The 14,051-nt window shown below is 40.9% G+C and overlaps 3 protein-coding genes across 6 annotated transcripts in view; all 3 read right to left on the reverse strand.

Annotated features, from left to right (window-relative positions):
• Window positions 1-9,911, reverse strand: part of MKKS (MKKS centrosomal shuttling protein) — a 91,766-nt gene extending 81,855 nt beyond the window's left edge. The window contains exon 1 of the mRNA XM_085612681.1: window positions 8,838-9,911. Within this exon, the coding sequence (XP_085468807.1) occupies window positions 8,838-9,825 (988 nt within the window). The 5' untranslated portion in view covers window positions 9,826-9,911. The remainder of the gene's footprint in view (window positions 1-8,837) is intronic.
• A 151-nt stretch (window positions 9,912-10,062) lies between these two features.
• LOC146821632 (uncharacterized) overlaps window positions 10,063-14,051 on the reverse strand; it is a 76,726-nt gene continuing 72,737 nt past the window's right edge. For all 3 annotated transcript variants that reach the window (XM_085612684.1, XM_085612683.1, XM_085612682.1), the window contains one exon: window positions 10,063-10,276. In XM_085612684.1, coding sequence (XP_085468810.1) covers window positions 10,077-10,229 — 153 coding nt within the window. In that variant the 5' untranslated portion in view covers window positions 10,230-10,276 and the 3' untranslated portion in view covers window positions 10,063-10,076. The remainder of the gene's footprint in view (window positions 10,277-14,051) is intronic.
• LOC146821633 (uncharacterized) overlaps window positions 10,063-14,051 on the reverse strand; it is a 76,726-nt gene continuing 72,737 nt past the window's right edge. For both annotated transcript variants that reach the window (XM_085612685.1, XM_085612686.1), the window contains one exon: window positions 10,063-10,276. The gene's annotated coding sequence lies outside the window, so the exon portion shown is untranslated. The remainder of the gene's footprint in view (window positions 10,277-14,051) is intronic.

Consider the following 14,051-nt stretch of genomic DNA (forward strand, 5'->3'; position numbering starts at 1 on the left):
TAAATGGACACTCAGAAAATGACATTCGCTGGACTATTATCACAGTGGTCAAACTACCCTTTAGAGGGGGGGGGGGACATTGCCAAACTTCTGAACAAAGAAGAATTGAAATGGATACTTAGAATTGACAGCCTCAACACTGGACTGAATCGCCTTGAGGACTGGACATCATTGATTTAAAAATGTCTCTATTATAAACTCCTAAAATTGGGTTCTGAAAAATGTTTTCTGTAAAATATATTGAATTTCCCATCTCTGTTATTGTTTACTAGCCACCCACAGCCCATTCCAAGAAGTCACCACCTCCATGCCACCTTCAGTCCATCCTCCATTTCCATCAATCCCCTTACCTTAGCCCTTCCTCTATTTCCCCCACATCCCACCTGACCCATAACATCCAATCAACACTCCTGCCCCGTCTCCATATAACTCAACATTGAATGCATGACTCGGTACGTATACACGTCCAACTGATTCCGCCATCGAGCCACAGCTTCTAATCGGAAAGTCCTAGACTCCAACGGGATAACACGCGCGCTTCCACTCCTTGCCAGTACCTTAACCTTTTCCCCCCTTCTTCCAGGCGATCGAGCCGTCCAAGATACATAATTGTACCTATCCTTTACCGGGTATTCCCGAAGAATTCTACTGGTGAGTGCCTACCTTGGCTTACTTCGGCCCTACCCACGACACCGCATGGGTCTAACCAATTATTTTCACTCCTAGACGCCGCCATTGTAGCAGCGCTCTCACCCCCAATCGCCGCCAATTCAGTAGCGCTCCAGAAGCACCTTCTGTTCCCTAACCCAAACCCGTTTAGGTAAGTAATTTGCCCGCACAAGTCATAACTCTGGCACAAGATTTCTTACCACCGCCCACCCACAAACCTCCCTCTACTAATTACGCTTCCATGGGTTGCATAATTCTGAATTTTTCATTCATGTAATGCATTATGATGTGGTTCGTAATTCCCGCTTCAAATTGCCAGTAAATTGGGGTCCTATGACAAGACCTTCCTGTTTTTAGAAATCGCTCGTGCTGCCTATATTATAGTTTCACTCCATCAACTGTATGTTTTTTAAACCGATTTCTATGTTTTTATGTTTAACTATCATGTATTAGAACAAATTGACCCACAATTATAAGATCTTCGTGATACCTTCTGACTAGATCCACGTCTAAGGTTTCTGCCGGTTGTGGGCACGACTCATGCGGGCTCAACACAAATTATCACGATTCGTATATTTATAATTGGCATGTCCTTTCTAACTTTCTAGCGGCTCACTTCCTTTTATTCTTATTGCGTCCCTACTTTGTAATGCGCACACAAGTTATTCTCCGCTGACACCTTAACCTTAAATATGCTCATTCTACGTGTTCGTAGCATCTAACTAATCCTATTTACATCTTCCCCAGCATAGTTCCTATTTGCCGTTATTGCTCGCATCTGCACTGTACGCTTTTGGCCTAATTAGCCACCTTGATAGGTCACACGCATATCCCTAATCCACTATACCATGTACCCTATCACTTCCAGTACCGCTCCTTAACTACGCAACTCACTACCACTCGCCGTTCTTCAATCCACACCTTCCTGAGTTTAAAACCGCGTTGTCTTTTAACTTCTTGACATCTAAGCATATATACCCTAATTGCCTCCTTGTTGTATTTTCCTTCCACACTTTCCCTTCAGGCTAATAGGCTCTACCTAACAGGCATGTACCTTATTTCCTGATGATGAACCGCTCATTCTCTCCACTGTTCGAAACACCATCGACACCTTGATACACCTTGTACGAAAAACTGCTATTTATTTCTTTGTAAAGGTGTTTTTTGCGATTTGTTCCTCACAATTCTGTGTATACTCATGTGTAACAAACCAATTAGCATTGCCTGAGCCTCCTGTTGTTCACCGCTCTCTCTTGTACCTCATGGCTAAGTAGGACACAGGCTTGTGTCCCACTTTATGTATTGTTTGTACTAATTGTTTTAAAAATTGTTTAAAAGTCAATATTAGACCTCTGCCCGGCTGGGCAAGCCAAGCCAATATAGTAACGACTGAGTCTATATTCATTTCGCTCTCAAAAATTCTTCCTTCTAGGGACCATTGTTGTCTAGAATAATTAACTCCCAAGGTCCCTGGTCCATTACCTTTGGGTTCCCTTGTTGTTTAAAATATGTAATTTATTCACAGATCAGACAGCTTACATATTTACATACTGCCTACATACATGCCAAGGAGGTTGTGGCGAGCAAAGAAGCTACCTGCAACGACGTCTTGTGACTGCCAAATACTGGTTGGTATTTTGTATTACTTTATCAGGGATACTTAAGAGGCTGGTGATGCCTAAACCCCAAATTGAGCTGTTGGGTATCCTGGAGGACCTGGTTGGAAGCCTGGAAGAACGTACTTTAGTTGGGACTGGCACCATGCTTGCCAAAAGGTATTGCAAGGCACTGGAACTCTGCGACTTCCCCTCCACTTGCAGAGTGGCATTTGGCCATGGAATGGTAACCAAAGCAAGAAGAGCCTATATACGTGGCAAGAGGTTGTCCCCATAAACCTCGTAAAATATGGGGCAAATGGTAGGAATATAATGGCTTAGCATGATGAATGTAACGAACTATGATGTATGTCGACTGGAGAAATCTCTTTATTGCGATTGCACTGTGTGTGTTGCGATGTATATTAAAAAAACAATTACATTTGGTTATAAAGAAATACATTGTTACTTATCTAATCTTCCTTCTCACTTTCTATCAGCCTGCTCAAACACCCCATAGTACTGCCATTCCAAACCGAGATTTTTTTTAAACAATGCTGTTCAGCATTCCAGCCCATATTTTTATGTTTTGTATCCCACACTACCACATATGTGCTATCCACCCAGTCACATGGTCCCATCTCTTCTCATTACCTGACCATGCAATCTTTCTGTTTCTACCACATGTAGTTTTAATTCTACAGAAAGCAACCAAAGTTATGTTGCTTGTTTAAACCTTTCAAAGTATTTAATCAATGCATAACTCTATAAGCAATATCCTTAACAGAACATTTCCCCCCTTTTTTTTTTTTTTTTTTATAATCTGGAAACACAATGCAAGTTTATGCAAATTGTGTTTAACAGTGTTAATGTGGACTGCCTCAATAATTTGGACCTTTTGCCCGAATATTTGTATGCTCAGTTCCCTTTGTGTTGTCGTTTCTGGTATCCATTCCAACCTTTCCTAGGTTACATGGACAAGGAAAGGTAGATGAGCAATAATGGGTTACTTTGTTTTGAACAGGTTAGTCGAATTTATGTCCTCATTTCTAATGAAGAGCCGATCTGGCACGAAATGCATCAAGTGGCAATTGGTTGATAAAATAAGCATTGAAAATTAAATTGGATATATGGTTTGCTTTGTGAACAACATTGCAATAACAAACAAGAAGTTAGTTTCTGGATAAATATATGAATAGCTTTTCAAAAGATCGCATTACATTATTAAAGATATTTCCATTGAGGAGTGTGTGGAGGTCCATCTGGAGGAGTTCCCTCTGGCTAGATGTTCATGTTTAACTCTTGAGTGGTGGGCCTCAATAGCACCCAAAAACAATTCAAGTAAATATTAAAAGAAATACATACTGTTGGAATGTGTTTTAGAAGTAGGTACACCACATGTAATAAGATCACAATCACAATATAAGGCCCAGGCAAGGTCTCAATAAATTATTCCCTTGCTCAACCCTTGGTAGCTGGCTGCGAGCAGGCAGGCTCAACTTAGGAGACAGGCGTATAAAGCATTTAAAAAGACCAATTGATTAAATAAGTAAGACACTACACACCAAAAATCCCAAACCAATTTATAAAAATGGTAAATATTTTTATGATTAAAATGATACCATAACGACAAAACTCCAATGTAGGGAACCGAAGAAATGAATTTTTAAAGATTACGTACCATATAGCTCCTAAAAACACAAAGCGCCAACTTGGGACATCTGGTCACACTTGACCGGGGGAAAGCCAAAGTTCCAGACCTATCGCGATAAACTGATGGCACGCCTAGTGCCAGTTTTTCGCGTACTCTAACGGCTCAGTTGCCAGTATGTTGCAGGGAAGTTGCTGAAAAGCAGGATTCTTCCGGGGAAGGCGACTCCCCCCGTATCCAAGCTGAAATTCATCATATCTGGAGCTGCCATTATAGCAGCCCTGGTCTTCTCTCCCTAGTTCCCCCATTCTGGAATTGCGGCTAATGAGGCTGTATTTAACAGGTATGTTACTTAAGTCCTGATGATGATCCGCTCATCCTTCAAACGGATCGAAACGCCGTCGACACCCTAAAACACCTGATACGCGAAAAACCTTTCGTTCATTCCACTGTAAAGGTGTTTTGTAGTGCTTTGTTCTTGTAACACTGTATATCCTCCTTGTGTAAAAACCGGAAAAGCTTTGCCTGAGCCCCCTGTTGTTCGTTTTTTCCCTTGTTTATGTACACTACTGGCTAAGTAGGACACAGGATTGTGTCCCATTTTATGTGTTGTTTTGTATGATTATATCCTAAACCTACAAGTAAATATCAGACCTCTGTCCGGCTGGACAAGTCCACTAAATATAGCTACGATTGAGTCTATATTCATTCCTTTGGTTTCCATTTCACTTTCTGGGGACCACTGTTGTTGAAAACAGTTATTAAAGCAGCAGTCCATAACCTGTGCACTTGAGCTTCCGTGCGTGCCTTTATCTTTTGTTCATGTAATAGAGTGTTTAGCACCATTGACTTTTACTTCCCACAAAGATGGCAACCCTTGGAGATGAGTAGAAGGAAAGCGCAAGGCAAAGGACAGTAAACGTGCAAAAATAGTGGAAATGTAGCTTCCGCTTTTTGTGTTTAACAGGTTTATTTCTATGTAGTAATTTGCGCAGTTGGAATTCTTCTCGTGGCCCCACCGGCATACAAGCTGCAAACAGTCCTCCAGAGAGAAGTGCATCCAGATTTAGAACACAAGATAGACAAGGGCGCATTCTTAGCTCATGACGTGTCTGGAGCTGCTGCCTTTAGTGCACCCTGGCCAAGTCTGCTGTGAAAAGAGGAAAATCACACGTTTGAGTTACCCAAGAGTTGCTATTTGTTGAAATGCGCCCTCCTCCTCCCGGCCTCCGGGTGATGTGTGTCTGCTGCTTCCTTTCCTGCAGTCCTTCACTCAGTGAAAAGGGATCCTGAGGCTAGGCTTGGGTTTCCTAGCTAGGACATCACACGCAGATGGGCTTAAGAAACCCTAGCTTGTGGGGGCGCGGCCTGTGGGTTTAAAGGGCCGGTGCTGGCCCTAGGGATGGGAGATGCCCCTTCCGCTGTCGGTGCCGCAAAATGAAACATTGTTTACAGCCTAACTGCACTATGCTTATGGTGTTCTACTGGTCACAAAATAGTTACTGTTTTCTGTGAAATTTTTATCGAATCAACCCAGCATTATTAAATCTAGTCTCGCAATGCCATTTGTTAGTAACGTGTGTTAAGCATTCGCTGAATTTCTGAAAACACATTAGTAAGCCCCCTTTTTGATACCTATCTGACTGACGCTGCATTCAACAATTCATTCTAAGATTCTCCGCACAGTCAATTACTGCTCTGGTGATGTAGCTATCCAAGGTCAACATAATATATTAAATAGTATATTTTTGTTTTGCATTTTTGAGTCGTCTCATTGCCCAGTTTTGGCAGTACGTGGACAAAGCTGCTAATGGAGTTGGCTTACATCCAGTGATTATTCTCACAGCTACAAGTTGCCTCTGAATGTCAATGTGCTATCTGCCAGACCTCACTAACTAGTGTAAGACCAAGGGATTATGCTTTCTGACAATTGCAGAAAACCAGCTGTTTTTTGGTTCTATACAATTGCTCTATCGAGCACTCGGTTTATTACAGCTGTAAACATTATTGGTTTGGGCATAACATTTGAAAAGCGAAGCAGCCTCACTGCCTTATTTATTGGGGGGAAAAAGTATATCATAAATGACAAGCCTGACTGCTTTATCAATTTTCCATGGTCCAAAAGCAGAATTTTTCAGTTAGCTGCCCATCCCGGGTAATGTGTTTATTAGGAAACTTTGGGCCAGTGTTCTTTATGTAGTCACGGTTTGTTCGACTTTACTCCAGTCCGAAATGCATTGGAGATTAGCGGTATATTAATATTTAAGTGTGAACAAGCATTTACATTCTCAGTGGAAATAAAATAATGAAACTGCTTGTACACCTCAGACTCTCAGGCTATAGAGTAGTTTAATGAAAATCTCTGAAGCTCGGATGGGCTTTGAGTGGTGCTAGGCCTCAAGAAAGCCTGCTGCAGGGTGGAGCATTTAAGCCAGTAACTAACGTATACTCAAGACCTGTAATGTGTGGACAGTGGTATGCCACAATTCAAAGAAACTGATACAACTCATCAATCTCTATTCAACAAAGTGTGCTGGTGAACGAACAAGGATGCTATATATTGTAGGGCGCTCAATGTCAGCCATTGACCAGCATTCATAGCAACTCTGCTCTCAGCCTTTTTATTTCCTGCCAATAAAATGCCACCCACAGCACCACATACCAGGGTCTTCCAGCTTGCTTGCAACCGACGGCTGCCTTGAGCTTCCAAGCTTGGTGAACTCTTCTACAGAGACAGTCGATAAGTGTGCAAACAGGGTACAGGGTGCCACCTCCATGATTCCGACGAATGCATGTAAGGAGACTATCTGGGTTCTGTTCAAGCTGTCAAACACAAGAGATTCCGCAGAGGCTACAACACTCAAATTCTGGCTTCCAACAAAAAAATCAGAAGCAGAGTGTTACACTACGCCTCGCAATTGTGTTTATTCAATGCTAGAAGTATGCCTAGCACTTTCTTATTGCAATTCTTATTGTAGCTCTCATTTTGTAACGGAGAAGTCCTGCCCTCCCTGTCTACCTACTTATTGCCTCTTCAGCCCTCTTTTGTGGCACGCACCCAACTCTTCTTTCCATCAGCGTTCACAGTGTTCTAGACTCCTTTCTTCTGCCTACTACTTGCATCCATTATTTTGGTCCTTCATCAGCACTGGCTCTTCATTGCTCAAACCTTCTTCCTCCCCCAAATTTTTGGGCTACATCTGTCCACGCCTCCCAGTGTATTTGATTACTCTCACTTAGACTGGTCCATTTTCACATCTGCTCGGCCCGCAAAAAATGGTTTTGCAAGTTCTGTGATACACATCCTATTCACGTGTTGGGAGTACCACAAAAGTTTGATGCAGTCAACATGCTTATATTTTTCAACTTCTTGTTGGCTCTTCTTCTGTCCAAGATGGGTCTGAATTACTTTTATGTAGGTTCTTTTGCAAAAGAAAGTATTGCCTTTGTGCATTTGAGGCTGTGGTACACACTCGATTGCTTGCTTTCAATGGACAAACAGACCACCTGTGAGAGGTGTTCAACATGGCATTTCTTGGGCCTAGTTAATTGTACGATTGAAGGAGACGATTTTAATCTCTGGGCACAGTCACTTATCACAATAGGAAGAATCAAATATCAATTTGACTCGTTTTTTAAAGAATTTTAGGTAACAGTGAGGGTGGGGGTGTGGGGAGTCATTACTTCGATATTGCACGAAGTTTCCCTCCTGAAGCGCACAGTTAGCTCACAGTTGCTGCCCTCTATCGCCTGATGGTCGCCTAGAGTGGTACAAAAACATTTCCTGCTACTCATATTGAAGTCCATGTTAGCAGTAGGGCTGATGAACATGCTCTGAAGTATGACGGATAAACAGGAGTCTGTCTAGTGCTTCAATGTAAGATGTAGTACCTGGAAAATCATTCTTTTTTTAAGCAAGCTTAAAAAAATACTCCATATGTCCACAACCATTAGGCGATTTTCACCAGGTACGGTTCTACAAAAACTGGAAAACATAAGTTATCAAAATCCAGAGCATAAAACTGAAAAAGTGTCAAGACGATTTATTTTCAAATAAGAAAGCGGTAGCTGAACAAAAACATCAAACATATCAGTTACCAATATAAAGATTAAACCCTCTTGTCAGTTCCATGTCCTTGGCAACACTAAAACACAATCTTCAAACGAAAGAGGTGCACACAGGAAATGATGATCAAATTCATAATGAGGTTCAACAGCATAATAGGAAAATAAAAAATACAGAGAAAGATTATGGAGCATAACTACTACTGTGCCTCTTCCTATGAAACACTGCAACTAATTCATCATGATGCATTCATATTAATGTTGCTTATGAGTAAGGCCACTGGAATTATGCAGCAGTGTGTGCAAAATTGCATAGTAGGGTTGACTAAATAATGTGGCAATAAAAAGCAAGTTCTGCAGCATTATAAAGCACAATCTATCAGTAATATTTGACATTTTGTCAATTCAACAAATAGTAATACTGTCTGGGCAAAGTTGCACCTTATTAGTACCCGTTTACACATCAATGAAGCAATCAGCAAATGGAAGGTGACCAGTGCACCTTTGGAAAGAATCTTTAATTGTGTGGAACCGCGTGTGACGCTTTTTGTTTGTTAACTTTTGATCTGTTGGAGCTAGAATTAATTTTGGTTAAATCTGCAAAATAAGTAGCAGATGATTGATTGTGTAGACAATGAAGCACATCCATAATTAAACAGAAAATGACCCAATTCCAGTGGCCTTGCCAATGCGAACACACACAATGAGGTGGGATGTGGGGTGGGGACGTGGGGGTAAGATTTCCACTTCCAAACAGGTGCCACAGGTATGAACTGTATTTCCAATTTTCTACAGTGTTTTATGTCTAGAAACTAGAAAGCACAATTTAAAAGACAAATTATGGGGGGAAAAGTTACCTGTCATTTGTGTCAATGGTTCCATTTGGGCTGCTCCAAGTCTCTCCACAGCCATCACATGGTTTTCATGGAGGTATTGCTTCAACGATGGGTGGATAACTTTCTGACACAAAACAAGGTCTACTTGGTCATTAATCATCTGTTTTGCAAGACACAGCAACTGCTCCAGAACTGCTTCTTCAGGAGACACATCCGACTGAACGAACAGTGTGGCCTCGCCATTATTGCAAAGGTCGCCCGACAGGGAGATACTAAAGAGGGCAGTTTTAACGCAGTTTGCAGAAAACTTGTTTTCGGAGAAGAGTCTATGCAATTTAAACCCTGGCATTTCTATCAGTAGCCCAGGAAGCACTACAGACTCCATAACTCTTTGACCTTCGACTGGCACTATTACTCCCTTTCCTAAAACATGAGTTCCTAGTTCATTTGGGACTGTAAGCAGAAAGGCCCTAACAATCAACGAGCTGACATATTCCGCTTCATTTATGGTAAGCATGCAAGCAGGTTTACTGGTTAATGCTGTCCGTGCTAGACACATCAGTGCCTTGCTGCTATCAAACTCAACTGTTAATTTACAGACACATTCCTTGGAATTGAGGTAGTCTATGCAGCTGTTTAAAAGATGCCTTGTTATGTTGACTACACTTCTGGGAGCTACGTTTATTCTTTGAAAATGTCTAACTAAGGCACAGCACATAATGGCTGCAAACAAACCGCAATCACTAAAGATGGACGTATGATTGGTAACTGCTGCCATCAACACCTTTAGCACTGGATGGGTAACCGAAATGCTTTTGAGTAAAGCTGACGATTGGGATGTTGTCAGAACATAACCACCCCTACCGTTATGGACATGCTTGAGCCTGCCGGATGGGCCATAAGACGAAATCATGATTTCGCTTAGCACCGAGAGAGATTTACCGAGTATCTCAGCGTTTAAAGGCCCGCTTGAACATAATGAAGGCTTTTTTAATTCCAGACGTGACATCGTAGCTTCACCTGCCTCTTTTGCTTCCAGAATAGGCAGGGTACTGAGTTTTCTAAATTTCGTATTATTTAATAAAATGGCTTAATGAATTGTTAGCATACCTGTACAGTAAACAAGTGTTTGCAAGGACAAATTAATACATTACATGTAGGAAATTACGCCTTAAAACGCGTAATTACGAAAAAAGAGCAACACAAGCACAATAAGTTGTGAAGGAAAAAAAATAACTACAGAAAAGTCATTGGACAGCTTTATTGATCATCTTTTTGCTGCTTTAATTCTGAGCTAGACCTGGCAGATCTCTTGGCAAATTTCTGTATGAGGTATGTCCCGAAATGGATACCTAAAAACGATGCCCCTGCCACTAGGAACCAATTCCTTCGTAACCAGCTTTTCTGTTTCATGTCTGATGGTATCCAGGTTCGTTGCTCCACCTTGAAAGGGTTGAGACCTGCAAAATAAGTTAATCAGTAAGTAGACACACAAACTTTTTTCTACATTAAACACGCACAATATTATTTAATAAAACTTTTTTTAAATGTTGATCGTCACACATGTACTCTACTCCACGTTTAGTACATTGTAAGACACTTCCGGCACACAATCTACATGAAGAACACATTAAGAAAGGCCACACCCACACAACTATTATAATGAAGTTACCCACATATCTAATTACAACTTAATATACAGTACAGCAGGACTGCAGTTAGTGAAGCTAGCATTAGCTTGTTAATCCAAAGTCTTGGACTGGAGCAGTTCCCATTAACTCATGCTCCTAATTCCGTCTCCCCACACAACCACCAAACTAACTTTTAGCTCATGTTTCACATCCTGGACCTTCCTTTTAACCATGTTCTACTTTGTTTCCTTTTAACCATGATGACTTCCATATGTCTGCTTAACTTATTTTGTTTTGCTAACATGTACCCTGTTGGGTCATGTTTTTTTTTTTTATAAAACTTTTCAAATAAACAAAACTGTAGGCCCACACCACACAAACTGTCCCAAGATGAAGGATCAATTGCAAATGTTTCTAAAGCCTTGTATTTCCCATAGCTTCTAGAATGGTTCATAAAAAGAAACATGACTATAATTAAGTTGCGTCACTGTCAGCAGGAAGCATGGACAGAAAAGGGTTTGCAATTAGGGGGCGCGGGCTTACATTGCTCCAGAAACGGAGGTGGACCTACCTACACACAGACGGCCAGAACTGTCATCGGGAACACACATTTCCAGTTCTGGCTTGAAAAGAAGAAACTACAATTGCAAAGTGAAATTGCTAAAGAACTAGGTGAAGATGCAACCGACGACATGGAGGTACCCAGCAAGGTCAAAAGGGAAATCTTAGAATCAGTCATGCTTGTGACTATTGAAAGGCTGGGGTGAAGAAGATGGTGGGTATAGTGACTTGTAGAAGGGGTGGCGCGTGATACGTATGTGCGACTGACTCCCTATATGAAACTCTGCTTGTTGGTAAGGATGTGTGTGGTGTCACAAAGAGCATTCATCTATTGTAGGAGATGGGCTAAACTAACTATACTCGTACTAGCATCAATCACTATTCTACTTTGGTTAAGAAACCAAAACACACAAGAAAAGGTTTATAAAATAGTACTCTCATCAAAAGAATGAAGGATTCATGAAGATAAATTTAACAGTCCTCCTCCAAGCTGCATAAAGCAGGTTTCAGTGCAGAGGACCTATGCTGGAGCTAGGGGCACTCAAGATGTGATCTGTTCCATATACTCTAGTCTTGCCCAAAACTGGACGACTATTAGGAAGGTGTCTGGCATGTACCAAGTGGCTTGAAAAACAAGGAGAGGGGCTCAAACACGTACAAAGAGATAGAGCACCAATAACTGTTAGGTTAAAAAGAATTTTCTCTTTGTACAGACATAGAAACTTATGTTGCAACAAAAAACCTAATACCATTCACCCACTCACAAGCGTTCGGACAAGGTAATAACCATCTAACGTGTAGTGTTGGAAAAATATCAATAGAGGAACTCTTTAATTCATAAAAAGCATTAATTGAAATTTATTAATAAGATAAAAAGCATATAACATAATCACGGTACATCACAAATTAAGGAAGAATCAGACACAATGGTTAAAATTTAAACCTCAACCGTGACAGTAAGGTGAGAAAATGTACATATAATTTATAAAGCAAAACTTTCAATATAAATTAAAAATTAAAAGAAACCCCACACAAAGACATACATGTAGATGTGTAATAGGAGGAACAATGACAAACATCCAGGTTATATCTTGGATGTGTGGATTTGTTGTACCAGTAAGCAGACAGTCTGGTGACAATGCACCCTAGTTACTCGGAGTTCTGTTCTGTGACAAATTCCACCAAATAATTTATGCGTCGACGCGTTTCGGTGGTATGTTATGATAAAGACCACCTTCTTCAGGACTGACAATTTGAGATTCCTCCACAGAATACCTTTAACAAACGTCCATCACTGTCCCAAGGATATTGTTGACAGGCAGGTTGGCAGTTAGGATAATGCCTATCTTTTGCGTGTATCTTTTGTCTTGATCCAACAAGGTGGGGCCTCACTGCATACATGAGGTTATGTTCATTATCTCGACGTTTTTTATAAAAAAAGTTTCGTGAAAGTAAGGCAGATCCCGAATCTATTTGGTTGATCTTCAGGGATGATACGATCTCCTAAATGGTGAAACACAGATGGGTAATTTGTTGAGTTCCCAAAGCGTCTATTTATGTGAGCCGTTCAATCAGGGCCAGAGAAATGTTTGTTTTGTTCACCCGAAGTTTTGGGTGTTGCTGCATCAATAGCGGTACGCGTTCAAACAAACGTCGCACGATTCCGGAATCGCTATTGATGCAGCAACACCCAAAACTTCGGGTGAACAAAACAAACATTTCTCTGGCCCTGATTGAACGGCTCACATAAATAGACGCTTTGGGAACTCAACAAATTACCCATCTGTGTTTCACCATTTAGGAGATCGTATCATCCCTGAAGATCAACCAAATAGATTCGGGATCTGCCTTACTTTCACGAAACTTTTTTTATAAAAAACGTCGAGATAATGAACATAACCTCATGTATGCAGTGAGGCCCCACCTTGTTGGATCAAGACAAAAGATACACACAAAAGATAGGCATTATCCTAACTGCCAACCTGCCTGTCAACAATATCCTTGGGACAGTGATGGACGTTTGTTAAAGGTATTCTGTGGAGGAATCTCAAATTGTCAGTCCTGAAGAAGGTGGTCTTTATCATAACATACCACCGAAACGCGTCGACGCATAAATTATTTGGTGGAATTTGTCACAGAACAGAACTCCGAGTAACTAGGGTGCATTGTCACCAGACTGTCTGCTTACTGGTACAACAAATCCACACATCCAAGATATAACCTGGATGTTTGTCATTGTTCCTCCTATTACACATCTACATGTATGTCTTTGTGTGGGGTTTCTTTTAATTTTTTATTTATATTGAAAGTTTTGCTTTATAAATTATATGTACATTTTCTCACCTTACTGTCACGGTTGAGGTTTAAATTTTAACCATTGTGTCTGATTCTTCCTTAATTTGTGATGTACCGTGATTATGTTATATGCTTTTTATCTTATTAATAAATTTCAATTAATGCTTTTTATGAATTAAAGAGTTCCTCTATTGATATTTTTCCAACACTACACGTTAGATGGTTATTACCTTGTCCGAACGCTTGTGAGTGGGTGAATGGTATTAGGTTTTTTGTTGCAACATAAGTTTCTATGTCTGTACAAAGAGAACATTCTTTTTAATGTACCAAGTGGCACCAGTGACTTCCCTACTGCCTGTCTGCTGTTCTGACAATCCTTCCCGACTTCCGACCCGGATGACATCTAAGCCTATAGGCAACGATGGCTAGTCCCTTACCACTACAGAAATCTGCATCCACACCACTGGCATTCGCAGAGACTCCTCACAGTGGCCGAATGGGCAGCAGAACACTTCCACTTCACAAGCATACCATATATAAATTGCATGACCAAGTCTCCAATTGAGAGAATATTGGTCCCCTGCTTAGAATATTGCAAGGGTCTTAATTAATGATGTAGCCCTTCGGCTCATCTCCCAGACCTACTATGGCTATCCCATCCAGCTATGTATACAACAACCCCTCTAAAAAGTACAACAAGGTATTCACTCCTTCCTTGGTCTATGGTGAGTTTAGCATTTGAGTAACA

This window comes from Triturus cristatus, chromosome 6 (genome assembly GCF_964204655.1).
Source record: "Triturus cristatus chromosome 6, aTriCri1.1, whole genome shotgun sequence".
NCBI lineage: Eukaryota > Metazoa > Chordata > Amphibia > Caudata > Salamandridae > Triturus > Triturus cristatus.